We start from the raw sequence: 12,051 nt of genomic DNA on the forward strand, positions 1-12,051 counted from the left end.
TTACAAGATTTGTTTTTATTTTTAAATGGCATATAAAAGGTGTTAGCTGAATATTTGACATTTCTCTTCCTCCCAACACTGACAACAAACATGAGACATAAATGTTGGCAAAATACACTAAAATACAGAGACAGCAAATAAGGAAGTACCTGAAACGTTTATATCAATTATAAAAGAATAAGAGGAATTCTAGGCAATCACCATAGTATTCTGCTGGCCTAAATATGAAACCAATAAGGCATTAACTCTGTCTTTTGCTCTCTATAAGGACGCCCACTGTAATAAGTAGTAAACTGATACAAAATACATAGTGTGATGTAATCATACAGTATTTATGATTAGATGAAAAAATCACAAAAGGGAAAATGAAGAAAAGGAAAAAGATCACATAAGTTCAAATGATTATTAACAATATTGCATGATAAATCATCCTGAAAGCTAAAAGCAAAGAGGATTGTAATCTCACCGAAAGTATACTTCTTCTTCCTTATGTACAGCATTATATGTGCACAGGCTTATCTTTGACATTAGGGTCATGTTCTTTATATGTCTGTACAAATCTGGCTTGTCTGCATGGACTTGCTTTAATTTCACTCCTAACTGATGGTTTGCAGTCTGCTGCCATCAAATGCCACATGCATTGTTTCCCCCTGACAGAAACAAATTAATTTAAGGACCAGTTTTAGGAAATGTTCAAAATAACTTAAATCAAACTGGACCATGATCAAAAAATATCACTGAATATGTAAAGATCATTTCATCTGTTGTGAAGCTATGGTCATCAGCTTCAGTACTGTGACATTTGATGACATTTGACATTTTTGGCAACCTATTTTGAGGAATGTAAGCAGATCTCAAAACAAGACTTTTGATGAAGTTATATGAGCACTTCAGAATACTTTCTTCAGAAGACAAAATAGGCAGTGAATTTAGTCTGGTGGGGATTGGTACTAGACTTGGCATCACACACGGACATTCCCAACTCAAACTAATTAAACAGCAGACCCAAACAGTGGTGAGGGTGGTTAGAACTATTCCTATCTGATCTGACCATTTTCAGTTGCTAAGAGTTATGCAACCAGTTGAGAGCTGAACTTGTCATGCACCCCGATATCAGATGCATTGTAATAGTTCAAAAACAACATACAGTAATAATAGGAATGGAAGCACCCTCTCTGCTTGTTCACCCTAACAATGCAAGAGAGAAAGACACAAACACACACACGCGCACACACACACACGCGCACACACACACACACACACACACTCACACCAACACGTTCTGGTGTGCAAGTGAATTCCTGAGAAATACAATGCCTCTCTTGGTTGACAGCCCCTTCGCTTTTGTGTCTAAAAGATCGCCCAAGGATCAGGACTGGGCAAAATTATGCAGAGCACCAGAGGCTCATGCAACATGAATGCAGCTTGAAAGACAGAACGTCCCCTTTTAAGTCACCGATCATTGTCCATCATCAACAGCTTCCCTTTTATTTCTTTTTGAATGAGGAAAAACAGAAACGGTACAAAAAAAGAGCACACTAACAAGGACACAGTGTATTGATATCCATCTCGTCGAGTGGCTATTAATGCAAGCTTGACCACTAATGTCAATGTATGACACTACGACCTAAAGCATACAATATCCTAAATGAATATATAGCTTTAGCAGTGATAAACATAGTACAAAGGTATCAGGAAAAAAGAAAAGTTGGTAGCATGAAGCTTATTGAACAGCAGACACAATGGCAACACCTCCTTTATGGCTTGATCCGTGAATCTCCCAGCATTCTGATTGGTCGTCTCATCGCCATTTCCATTCGCTCTGGGCCAGCCAGCAGCCTATCAGGCAGCACCTCACTTCCATGACATCTTCTCCATTTCTTCAAATGTACAAGACAAACGACAGAGGAACGATAACATCAATAAAAAAACAAGGCATAATGTGTGTTTTTTTTCCTTCTTATCATTCAATACCTTGATCATAGAGATGGCTTTTACCTTTATTGAGGTCTATGACTCTTGAGGAAGAAGCATAGGACATATCTGCCTGCTCCTTCATTATGTTGTTCTTGTAGTCTGTAACAACAAAGCATAGTTTGCTTTAATATGGGTTTTCTGTCTGGCAGTACTTCTTAAGGATCCGTCTGAAGGAGATCAAATATAGCTCTAAGCACAATCGCACGTCGGAGGTATGAAGGAAGCCAGAGTCTGAAGAGCAGCACACCTTCTGATTAGACCTGTCCCAAACATGGACTAAGAGCTTTCTTAAATAATAATGCTTACTAAATGTCTCTCACCCCTGATGTCATCCTGATTGCAGTTCTTTTGTCCAGTGGGCTCCATCTCAATAGCTGTCCTTTGCCCCCTACATAAACAAATGGAGCGGTTATTACACATTCATTACAAACATGTGCAAACTCTCTAAGAGCTTTTGTGTGTCATTAACATTCTTATTTGGCAAGCAAAATATAATTAAGCAAAATATAATTCACTCATGTATCTGTATGTGTACGTAGTGTAGGCTGCATGTATATCACTGAAAAGGTGAGCTTAACTGTGGCTCAATTTGTGATATTAAACTTGTGGTAGGGAACAGCATTGATTAAATAAAGGATGTATGACTTATGGTAATAGATGTAATATGAAATGTAATGTATTGATACAAATAATATATTATTGTTATGTGCAGTCAGGGCAATCAAGTTCTTACCGTTCAGATCTACTTATATCATACTCCAGCTCTGAAATAAACACATAAGTAGATTTTTGATAATGTCTGAGAACACAAAAGTCTATAAATGTTTTTGCACTAGGAATATAGAAAATGAGCAAAAAATATAGTTTTCCCCTTGTGTTAGCCTGTCTTTAGCCAGGCTGTCTTATAAACACTGTTTGCAAAGCTCCTCAGTAACTGGTAAAAAGCTAATTTAGTATTTTGTATTTATGTTTCATTTTATTGGCTGTTAAAATTCAGTGTGTCTTATTCATAGGGGAGGAGGAACATAATTATATATGGGGGACATCAATAACAGATTTAGCACCACAGAAGGAGCCATTCATTCTGAATATAAACAGACACTTTGCATTCGTGTTTGCTTTTACAAACATGTCAACACAGATCTGCAAACACGCTCCCCTCCCGTTGGGTTCCTGTAGTACCTCTCTTCCTGCGGCTCCGTGTGAGCAGGATCACTGCGACAACAATGAGAGTGAGCAGGAGGAAGATGGCCAAGACGTAGCCCAGCTGGTTGAGGAAGTGACTGCGTGGCTCTGGCACGATGACATTGAAAACTCGCGCCGTCTCCACCAGGTTTGTGTCTGAGAAGTAAATGAACAGGAGGGAGACAGTTTGTGAAGACCGATCCAAACCTAATGAGTTACAGCAATTTGACGTAGTCTGTACGATTGTGGAAAAGATGAAAAAAAGGAACTGAAAGATACTGAGAGTGAAATTAAGATAACAGGATTTGACTTCAAAAAACAAAAACATCCCCCTATCCCTCCACTCCATCTCTCTCACATCCTCCCTTTCTCTCCCTCCTTCTCTCTCTCTCTCTCTCTCTCTCTCAGAGTGAGAGGAGAACAGCAGTTTACATGTTAGAGTGCTTTTGAGCTCTAATGAGTTCCAGACTTGATGTCATGCAGCAGCAATTTTTTTCCTGGAAAAGAGGCGAAAAAAAACACACAGCTTTTAGTCTGTGGTTAGGTCAGGCAGACTGGTAAAAACTTTTCCATTTGTTTATATTACCCCAAAAGAGTCAGTATTTGCCGTAGAAGTCATAGTTCATAGCTCATAGTCGCTCGCACAAACAAGACTGAATTTCCCTAGCCTGTGATATGAAGCCACTGGAACGTATAAGTACAACATTTGTTGCTTGCTTTGCCTGGATAGTTAAGGCTTCAGAGATGCTGTATCATAATTACAATTTATAAAGGTAAAAAATATCGACAAGAAATAAATAACATCTCCTTTGTACTCAGACATTAAAGATTTTCCACAAACAAAGAAAAAAAGGTAATTGAAAAGATAGGATGCAAAGGAATGCATGATGCACCACCATGGACTGATGTATGCCAATGGATGTATGTAAATAAATCAAGTTGATCTGTAGTTGTCAAGCTATTATTTGGGACATTTCACATCAAATGGGAGACGGATGCACTGTAGGCTTTGCCCTCTAAAAGACTTACTAGCTCCCATGCTCTATAAAGCTGTGGCCAGACATGTCAGAGTCATCTGGAGGAGACTGTTTACCACATGCCGTTGTGAGATGCCCTTGGTTCAACCCCAGCCTGTTGGCACTGAGGTCTGATGGCTTGAGCCCCAATCAGCTTCATGAGCCCCCACCTGTGAGGTCAGGATTGCCCTCTCACTTTGACATTGAGGAATTGATCGAGGAGTTTTCATTGGTTGTCATCAAACTGTACTGTAAACTGTGGTGGTTATCCTTCAAAACAAATCGCGTAAGAATGTTGCTGAACAAAGATAAGTAGGAGAAATGAGGCAACGCCATTGCCATGGAATGCACACAAGTGGGAAGCTTTGATTCTTTAAAGATTCAAATGAAAAAGTCAAAAAAATGGGGCATGTGAAATGGTCAGAATCCAAGCGAAACCAGCAGTGTGCCTTTCATGTGCAGCCGAGCAGATGTCAGACAGACCCCACTTCCTCCGCATGGTGATAAACCAGCTTCTGCCAAACGCAGGAAGACTGAAGTCAAAAGTCACATCATTTGAACTCCTAAATGCTCTGTCTCTGTCTCTCTGTCTCACTCTCTCCTTTCCTCCTTCTCTCTCTCACTTCTTCTTTCCCTCTCTCTTCTTCTTTCACTCACTTGCAAAACATCTTGAATGCCATTTGATCTGAGGAATTTCGGTGAAGACATTGTTTAACTGGAGAAGAATGAAAAGCCTCTCCACTGAAACACAACCCTTATCCTGGTGGTTCAATTGTCTGCAGATCAGACATCACACACACACACACACACACACACACACACACACACACACACACACACACACACACACACACACACACACACACACACACACACACACACACACACACACACACACACACACACACACACACACAAAGCAAATCCAGCCCCAGCTGGAAGAAAAATGCAGGATATTGGCCCAAGGAACTATTGCATGCAAGGATTTTGTGAAGGTAGTCTGGATTTAGACCACGCAACTCAGATTCCAGACTCCAACCAGAAACCCCCATCATCTTTTCCCCCACTCCAGTTGCCCCAAATTAGAGGGCAGTTCTTTTTTGGAGGGGGTGGGTGGGCTAAGGAAACTGAAAGGGCACATAGACACACAGACTGAAGTGAAAATCTAAATACAACCCAGTTCTCAGACTGCACCTCCCCCAAACCTACAGACCCCAGGAGACTGGACTGGGTAGAGGAGTGGAAAAAAGAGCAGATATCAAGAAACTTTGTCTTTTTTTAGTTTCAAATAACAAGTGAAAATTTCTAACCTGAACGGCTGTCTGATTTTGTGATTGAACACACAGCAAGAACAGAGTAGAGGTTAGTAACTGTAGTTAACGTGTGTCATCAGTTAGTCACTAATTAAAACAAAGACACATGCCACTATGAGTCTTATACATTGTGGAAAAGCACATGTCTCTGTACTGAGTAGACACAAAAGATTAGACCCTAAAAATAACACTTACTTGGATCATCCTCATTGTCCAGGGGCAACTTAACAACAGGGCGGCTCTGGGTGGGCTTGTTGTTGACGGACACCTCTGGTAGTTCTTGGGGGCTTGTGGGGAGGGGCTGCTGGACGGGGGACCCCACGATGAGGCGGAAGATGCGTCTCTCATGCAGGCCGCAGTAGTGGTGGTGCAGGTGGCAGACATACAGGCCCTTCTCCGACGGCTGCAGGTCGGAGATGCTGAGAGAGAAGTCTCCCCGCGAGAAGGCATCCGCTGTGATGTTCATCTTCTCACGCAGGAAGTGCGGGCCGTATTTCCGCTCCTCGCCCGAGGCGTAGAGGTCCACCAGACGCTCTGCACTGTCTGGACGGACGCCCGGAGGCTGCCAGTCCCAGTGGACCACCTGCTGCTGGTCCTCCTGGTTGCCCTCCATCCACAGCGGCCGGCGGTTCATGCAGGGCAGAACCACAGTGGTCCCCGCCAGGACCACAAACACGGATTTATCTCCGTCCCAAAAACGCTTCTCCTTATGGGCTATGGGAAAAGGAAACAGCATTTCTTTAACTAAATTAAAATAATGAAATGAATATAATGTGAAGGCAAAATATGAAGAATATCTCAGTATAATCAACAATCTGTCATATGATGTAACCCTTTGCAATGCTTCTATTATCCCAGTAGCAGTATCATTAAAATGTATGAAGGTATTCAAAAAACTAATTAGTAGGCCTTGGAGGGAATCTTAGAGGAAGGCTTCTTACCTGACTTAGTGACATTGAGCTGCAGCTGAAGGGCCTGGTGAATGTTGCAGTAGTGGTGATGCAGATTGCATGTGTAAAGACCTCTGTCATTGACCCCCACATCTACACAAGCACAAAACAAACACATTAGCAGCTGCACCCTGCCTGAAATCACTACCTAGTCAACCGCATGTGGTCTGTGGGCTCAGAAGACTTGTGGAGAAGATTCTTGATTAGAAATCCACTCTCATTTAGGTGCTACCCTTACAGAAAACAGCTTAGTATACTAAGGACTGGACCTTGAGAGTAGAAGGGCAATGATTTACAATCTAGCAACCTACTACTTCAGGGGCATGTCTGACTGAGACCAAGATTTCAGACCCTAATTCATCTATAAGCCCCTACCATTCTGTATGTAAAGCAAGTTGGTTAGAACTTAAACAAATATTCATAGCTATGGGCCCAAACAGGAAGTATATCGTATATAGGTATATAGCACTCCTTTATGAAAGAAATGATAACGTTGCCATACTGTGGATGATGAGTGAGAAGTTGCCATCAGTGAAAGCTTCAGGGGAGATGGTGACGCGGCCCTTGTTGTAGTTGGTATAGAGGCGCTCACTGCCCCCGGGGAAGAGGTCCAGAACGCGCTCCACCCCTTCATGAGGGCGGCTGCGATAGAGGTCCCAGTGCACCACACGCTGGCGATCACGCAGGCCGTCCTGCCGCCACATGACGCGCTGGTTGTGGCACGGCAGCATGGCGTTGGAGCCCGCCGGGAGTGTGATATTACGAGCCTCCACAACCGCGCCCTGAGTTTTGGTCTGGGCCAATACTGAGAAATAAGGACACACACACCCCGTTACAGATACACAAATACAGAGAAACATACAGGTAGACAGGCGCGTGCATGCATGCACGCACGCACACACACACACACACACACGCACACACACGCACATACACACTATTACAGATACAAAAATACAGAGACACAAATCATTACAGAGACACTGTGAGACAGACAGACAGACATGCTACAGATACACAAACACAGACAGACACATGCACACATGCACACACAAACCAGAAAGACAGACCTACTAGACATATACTCAAGCACGCACACACACAAAATCCATAACAGTCCTGAACACATCAAACAACTTAAGTACCATTTAAAAGGTTATGCATCATTTAACAATAAAAAACAAGAAATAAGAAAGTGTTCAAGAAAAGGGTTTTAACATGCCATCACAAGAGAAAAGCCTTAAACATCATCATGCCATTTAACAAGTCTTTAAGTCATCTTTAAGTCCAGACATGTTTTTCCATACTAAAACTATTTGGCCCAACAAGCAAAAAAAAGAAAAATGCAAGGGTAATTGTTCATGGTTGGGCAAAAGACTTACCACACTGCGGCCACAGGCAGGCAATAAATACTGCAAAATAAAAATAAAAAAACAAAGTGTAATTACTACCATTGCTGAATGTAGCAAAATATACAACAACAGTTTACTGTAGGCCTGTGAAACGTTCTTCTTCAGTGGCCTCCATTTCTTTCAAATGGGAGTCAGTTAAAGTCCTCTGTCACTAAAACAGTTTGATTGAGGAAAGAAGAGAGAAATAGAGAATATTAAACTGCAGTTTTGTAATTCACTGATATGCCTGCATAGGAAATTCATCTCTATTTCAGTCCATTGTCCCCACTGCCTATTTTCAGTGTGCGTCTGTGTGTACTATTCCTAGCCTGGATGTGGACTAAGCCCTGCCTCATGAGCTGTTTGCTCCTGGGCCAAGAAAAAGAAAAGCAGCATCTGCTTGTATAACTGTAATACTTTTACTGCTCCGATGAAGGAGAGCTGAAGAGGGCTCAGACAAAGAAGAACATGTAATGCTACATGACAAAGAAAAGTACGCTAAAGTTTAAGAGTTTAAAGTTTAACTTCATCAAACCTTATGACACTGTACGTCGAGTTCACATTTGTCAGTTTGAAACTAACAAAAACGAACATAGCACACAGTCTTCATTCATCGCAGGCCTAAACTCTGTTAAACTCATAATCCGACATCTGAAACACTGTCAGCATTTACAGCTCCTAGTACCACCACTCATAATGAATCATCTGTGTTACCCAGGGCATAGATCCCCAAAGCGCTCTTAAATAAGGTCCATCATTCTTGGCAAGACAATGTAAATGATCAAAATGATCCATGGTAGCTTTACTACTCCCACACTGAGGTAAACATTTACTGTTTAAAATGGACTCCAGGGACAAGGAAACATTTGGTACACTGGAATCAAACACACATGTGAACAATCGAGCAGTCGGTGTGTAAAATCTCCTGTGACAGCGCATCTGATCCACTACAGAGATCTACAGCGCAGGGCTGCGCACGGACAGGCCAGATGGTTTGGAGATCAGACGACGAGGGCTGAACATACCTAACCTGCTGTGTAACATGCGATTTCAGTCCTTGACACTCCACTTTGTTTTTACGAGACCAGACTGTCCAAAGCCACCCTCCCCATGTAGACGCTGCCAAATAGATATCTCATACCACAGCGAGCTAATGTGAGCCATTAAATCGGCCCATGAATGCTGTCCACTTGCTGCATTTCATGGAGCGGTTTGACAAGAGCCCAGTGGTCTGTAAGGCAGGGAAGATTTCACTGGGTCGACTCCTTTTCCAAAGAAAGTTTAGGGGGTGGGGGTGGAAGAGACATCCCCACACCCTGTAATTTTCTTCTCAGTATTTCTTAGCGAGACAGTGGCAAATTTAACAGACTCAATGGTTGCTAAAGACTTAACAACACCTCCTGGACGTAATAACTACCATTACCCAAATCACTCAAAATCTAGGCTATACCTTTGAGACATTAGCCACAGTATTTTTCCAAGGGTAATCTGTGGTTGCATGAAAACACAGTTCACTTCAGCACAATTCACTCTGTGAAAACAAGTCAAACAAGTTTTTTTCATATAGTTTTTATATAGCATATAGACACCACCATTGTTACTGCTTTAGAAGACATGCAGATATGAAGAACAGTCCACAATGACTGGTCCACAAAGAAACTCGTCTGAAGAACCCCCCACTACTGAGATCATGGTCTGAGGCTTTATTGACATTCAAGTCCAGAGGAGCTCTGGGTTATGTCTCTTCACTCTCCAAACATGGCAGGACTTGTGGACTCTCTCGGACTTTCCCCGACAACTTCCTAACTCAAATAAAACGTCCTCATAAATTACCTTACACATCCAGTTTCTTTTGGGATCATCTCTCTGAAGTCTGCTGTTATGTAGCAGTGCCATATGACTACACACTGATTCATGCTGAGCAATACATGGTCAGAGGATGGTAATTAAACTGTATAATGACTAGGCTAGAGGGCTTGTGCTAACTCAGCACAACACCTCCATGAGCAACCTGCAGAGACTGGCTCTAATGCAAAACACATTGGAATAGAACGCAAAACACATGAATCGACCATGACTTCCTCTCAAGCCACAGAAAAAAAAAAACATCTAGAAGAATCAAGGATCGTAATAGAATAACTAACATTCCTTTGTTTCTCCCCAGATCAACAAAGACATTCTGGGATCCTTTAACATCTCACAACACAAATCTATAGTACAAATACAAATACAATATATAACAATTCAAAAGAGAAAGTACATGTTAGAAAATAGTTCAACTAACATGACCTGAAAGTCAAACTATGGAATTTTGGATCAGATCACTGTTTCCTGTTTATTTGCCCAATAAACAAGATTCCATTCCTCAGAAGGGAATCAGACTGAAGAATATAACAATGGCAAATCAGAACACAAACTGCAAGATGTTGACAAAAAGAAAAGAGAGAAAACACGAGACATATTCGAAGAAATACACTGACATTAGCTTATTGAATAAGACAATATTTAATTACCTTGTAAAAAAAACATGGTCGGAATATATCCTCGTTTTTCTGTCTAAAAATGGTCACATAAAAGTCGACGCTGGGGTGCTGCTGATGCGCTTTGCGGCAGGCTACTGTCACAGCCGTCCAAGGATGGCACGCATCACCTGGAAAAGTTTGTCGACCTGCAACAACAAAGTCATTGTCTGGGTCGATCTGTTAGAAACGCTGTACGCCCCTCCTCTACAGTCTGAAACTCTACACTAGTCCAGCCCACTGAATGGTTTATACACTGCTTATCTTTATAAATGGCATATTACTTTAAGATATATTTACTTTAAGAATAAACGAATTGACTAAACTAAACTAAACTAAAACTAACAGCTGTCTGTCGCATGTCATAGGCCACCCGCACATGTTTCTTCCGACGTGCGATTGTCACATTCACATGTAACCACATTACAGATGCTGTAATGAACAAATAGGACTACAACCCATTCGACTCACATAATTGCGGAGGTGAATGGGCTGAAAGTAAGACATTAAGATTGACTCTGTTCATTTCAAAATTATCTGATCTATCATTAGTTAGCCCTTCTCAAGTGCTATATCTTATGGTAAAATACTGTTGTTTCAATGTCATTACAAAATGCCCTTCCGCCATTTACTCAAATCTGAATATCAACACGTATGTGCTCTTAATCAGAAGGACCACATCAAGGTGAACGCTCTACAGTTGCCATCTACAGACATACGGTGCCCAAAAAAAAACTTCAGTTGGATTTAGAGCAGCTGGCGTTGCACTTCGGCCAGTAGGCTGCATCCAACTTCGCAGGGGTAGCTGGAAAACAGACTGAACTTCAGTGGTGACATGGCACAGTGGTTTACAGTGGTCTACACGTGACAAGCCAAGTCTTGGTCACACTCTCCTATCCTGAAATTAACAGCGAGCTGAAGCAGTCGCAGATGCGTTCCTGAAAGGGCTGCAAGCAGAAATTGACCTATGAAGTCATAAATCCTGGCACTGGAAGATATCAAGGGAAGCCTCGGGTAGACAAAGCGATGCATTCTGCAAACGAGTCTAGTTTTCACGAAGACAAACTTTGTGTATTTACACTGATCATTTATAACAGTATGCTGCATTAAAAAGGTCATGTTGCAGATACGTAGATAATACACATGATTTTGGAAGAGATATTTCCCAAACAATCCCTTTGGCTCAAAGCCTATACACGGCCCAACCCAGTGCGCAGTTGAGTTTCAGAAATCGGGTCATTTCAGCAGTAAACAGCCAGTTAGCCTATCTAAAGGACAGCATGTAAGACCACATTGTAAGTAGTTAAGTTCACAGTAGCAGTCCATATTACAGTCTGCCATATAGCTATGCAGCAGAATTTTCTTTATCATATCCTAAAGCGCAATTTCTCCTGAGGAATCTCACATGTTGTCGGCGCACTGCAGAATTCCAGATGTAAGGTCTTAGATGTACGTTGCCTATTAAACTTCAAAGCCCGTGTACCCATGAACTTGACCTACAGCATTCTTTTACGGCAGTTCACACCAATCCACTACCACGTTCATCCACTCAGAGGTTATCAGGGGACAGCATAGTTTAAGATGGATTCTCACCACTGGTTTGACGGCAAAGCCAGATCTGCTGGAAAGCCACTGAGGATTCTGGATCGCTCTCCAAATATGTTGATTGTGGCCAGGACTAAATAATGTATACTAAAAAC

At 41.9% G+C, this 12,051-nt stretch overlaps 1 protein-coding gene across 2 annotated transcripts; it reads right to left on the reverse strand.

The window, feature by feature from the left end:
- Positions 1-10,789, reverse strand: mxra8b (matrix-remodelling associated 8b). 2 transcript variants are annotated; one of them, XR_004163579.2, is made up of 10 exons: positions 10,346-10,789; positions 7,824-7,853; positions 6,944-7,246; positions 6,433-6,534; positions 5,687-6,205; positions 3,160-3,318; positions 2,711-2,741; positions 2,284-2,365; positions 1,999-2,076; positions 1-1,880 (listed from the first exon to the last, which is right to left on the reverse strand). XR_004163579.2 is itself a non-coding variant. In XM_012820746.3 (10 exons), exons 1-10 carry the CDS (start codon positions 10,359-10,361, stop codon positions 1,855-1,857), a joined length of 1,332 nt encoding a protein of 443 aa, XP_012676200.1. In that variant the 5' UTR covers positions 10,362-10,771; the 3' UTR covers positions 1-1,854. The 2 variants fall into 2 exon arrangements, 1 of the variants encoding a protein (XP_012676200.1); XM_012820746.3 differs by having other exon boundaries at positions 2,298-2,365; positions 10,346-10,771.
- Between the last annotated feature and the right edge of the window lie 1,262 nt (positions 10,790-12,051).

This window comes from Clupea harengus, chromosome 4 (assembly GCF_900700415.2).
Source record: "Clupea harengus chromosome 4, Ch_v2.0.2, whole genome shotgun sequence".
Lineage (NCBI taxonomy): Eukaryota > Metazoa > Chordata > Actinopteri > Clupeiformes > Clupeidae > Clupea > Clupea harengus.